General features: G+C 38.1%; 1 protein-coding gene across 1 annotated transcript; it reads right to left on the bottom strand.

Annotated features, from left to right (window-relative positions):
- Nucleotides 1-331: 331 nt before the first annotated feature.
- On the bottom strand, nucleotides 332-1,315 carry LOC124971175 (vomeronasal type-1 receptor 90-like). The gene has a single exon (XM_047534962.1). It carries the CDS (start codon nucleotides 1,313-1,315, stop codon nucleotides 332-334), a length of 984 nt encoding a protein of 327 aa, XP_047390918.1.
- Nucleotides 1,316-2,606: the final 1,291 nt, after the last annotated feature.

Genomic DNA, 2,606 nt, shown 5'->3' with positions numbered 1-2,606 from the left:
TAAAAAACAACTCATTTGTGCTTCAGCATCTTGTTTTTGGGGAGTGGGAAATAGAGATTGAGCCCAGAGGCATTTAAACACTGAACCACATCCCAGTCATGTGTATACTTTATTTAGAGACAGGGTCTTGCTAAGTTGCTTACTTTCTCAGTTGCTGAGGCTGCCCTTGAATTTGTGATCCTCCCACCTCAAATTCATGAGTCACTGAAATGACAAGTTGTGTACAACTGTATCTGGTTTGATTTAGCAATTTCACAAAGAACAAATATTCAAGCTAAACCTCCATCAACCTCTTTTATGTTTTTTTTAACATGAATAAATTTTTGGAAATTCAGAAATAAACAATGTTTGTTGACAAAATAAGGATATACCCAACACTGCATAAACATTTCTGCATCTTTCCCAATGTGGATTGGACGAATGTGATTATCCGCTTTTCAGTGCTAATTAACATCAAAGCACTGATGGTGGCATAGCCATTGCCCATCAGCATCTGGACTCCAAGGCGGGCTGGATCTTTTTTCAGCATCTTTTCAGAAGAAGAAGAGATACAGCAGTCCACGAGGTACATGACCATGAAGAAACCCATGAGAAGGAGGATGGTCCTGGTGGCCCTCAGCTCTGGGGATGCCCTTGGAGATAGGCTGGTGCTGTGAAGGTGCTGGCACTGCCTCTTATGCCTGCACAAGATGGTCACCATGTACACACTCGAAAGGGCCATGAGCCCTATAAGGAAAATATCCCGAATTATTCCCATGAGGGAAAATAAGGTCTTGAAGTAGTAACCTGTTGGGGAAATAGAGCAGAATTCAGATGCAAAAGGAAAACCTGATGTCGCATTGGTGGGGCCTCCCATGGAGAATAAAATACGAACATTAATGAACATGTCAAACACCCAGAGAATGAGAAAGCAATACAGACTCTGCTGCGGAGATGTCAGTTTGAACTTTGTCAGAAAGGAGCTTCTGGGGCTGAGGGTGATGGCCTGAAGGACACTCAGCATGCAGGTGGTGCTAAGAGATAGGCCTCTCATCAACCTGTACAAGTAGACAACTGCTTTACATGTGATGTTATTCCAAATGTCATGAACCCCAAAAATGTCTATATCCTGGAATGTCCTGATTAATAGCATCAGCAGATGAATGAGGGCCAGGTGAGTGATGGTCAGATCAGTGGGCTTGGGCCTGTGCTGGAGAAGGTATTTTAGGATGTGAAAGAGAAGCAGGAAGACGTTGGCTGTGATCCCAATGAAAATTTGGGAAAAAAAGACATTTCTGATAGCAATAAAATTGTAAAGTGTGCTGCTTTTTGTCATTTTTTTTTCCTGGCAGAAATAAGTATATAGTCAATATCTGAGGAAAAAAGAAAGATAGGCACTCTTCATCTCAATTATTACCATCTTCAACATTCCCAACCAACAAGACAGCCCACATCAAAATATATGGGTACCTTTTAACGCACCCTTTCCAAACTTTCTCAGTACTCAAGTATAGCATCTTCTGTTTACCTCTATTGCTTCACATAAGTCAGGCACTATTAATTTTTCTTAGTGTGTGCAGCAACCTGATATAAAGCTCAGTGTATCACATTTGAAGTAAATTCAAGTGAGACAGATTGCAGGAATGTCCAAATAGAACTCTCAAGGGTGCCAATGAGGTGGCCATGTGCTGCTCTATACTTTCCATCCTTTATTCTGCATTTTTCATCACCACTTTACAGACAAATATAAAAATGTGGACTCTAAAATCAGAGTTTTTGAAATTATCAATATATATTTTGATAGTGTTTATCAGTATCAAAAACCCAGGTTTTTTAACCACTTATACTATTTTACATACATCTGATTATGCCAGAAAAAAACTATATCTAATAGGGAAGGACCATCTCTTATTAGCAGGATATTATTACAAAATATCTTTTCTGTGCACTCTTTGGCATATGGAGAAAGGGTGGAAAGTATTATTTTTTTTAACCAGAGATTTTACCCAAACACACTTACCCACTGAACAACATTATAGCACTTCTTATTTTATTGTGAGACAGGGTCACACTAAGTTGCTTAGGGCCTCAGTAAGTTGATGAGGGTGACCTTGAACCTACAATCATCCTGCATCAGCTTCCCAAGCTGCTGATATGACAGGCATGCACCATGATGCCAGCATAATTTACAGGGTCATGAATTTTAGAGCTTTCATTTGGAGAAAGGAATCCATCTTCATCCTGAGAATTGAGTTTACATACGAGAACAAGCTTCAGATTTTCTTTTAGTGAGCAAATGGTAATGTGATGATGATGTTCTCATGAAATATCTCTCTACAGAATAAAGGTACATTCTTTATTTCAATTTTAATTATTCTGTATATTTATGAAGAATGTAACATTCACAATGAGATTACTAACACATTCCCAAATTTTATCCTGTAAAACAAGAGGTAAGACTGTTATTTTCACCGCTACTCTAAAATTATTGTTACAATATGAATTACTAAGGGTTATCAACAATGACAAGAAGTCAAGACAAATTAAGTGTTTCAATTCCAGTTAAATACTTGCTTTGAAATCTTTAAAAAAGTGACTTTGTCTAAAATTGAAAATAATTAGTGACA

Source organism: Sciurus carolinensis, chromosome 19, assembly GCF_902686445.1.
Source record: "Sciurus carolinensis chromosome 19, mSciCar1.2, whole genome shotgun sequence".
In the NCBI taxonomy this organism is placed as follows: domain Eukaryota; kingdom Metazoa; phylum Chordata; class Mammalia; order Rodentia; family Sciuridae; genus Sciurus; species Sciurus carolinensis.
This window is presented reverse-complemented; position numbering and strand designations above follow the sequence as displayed.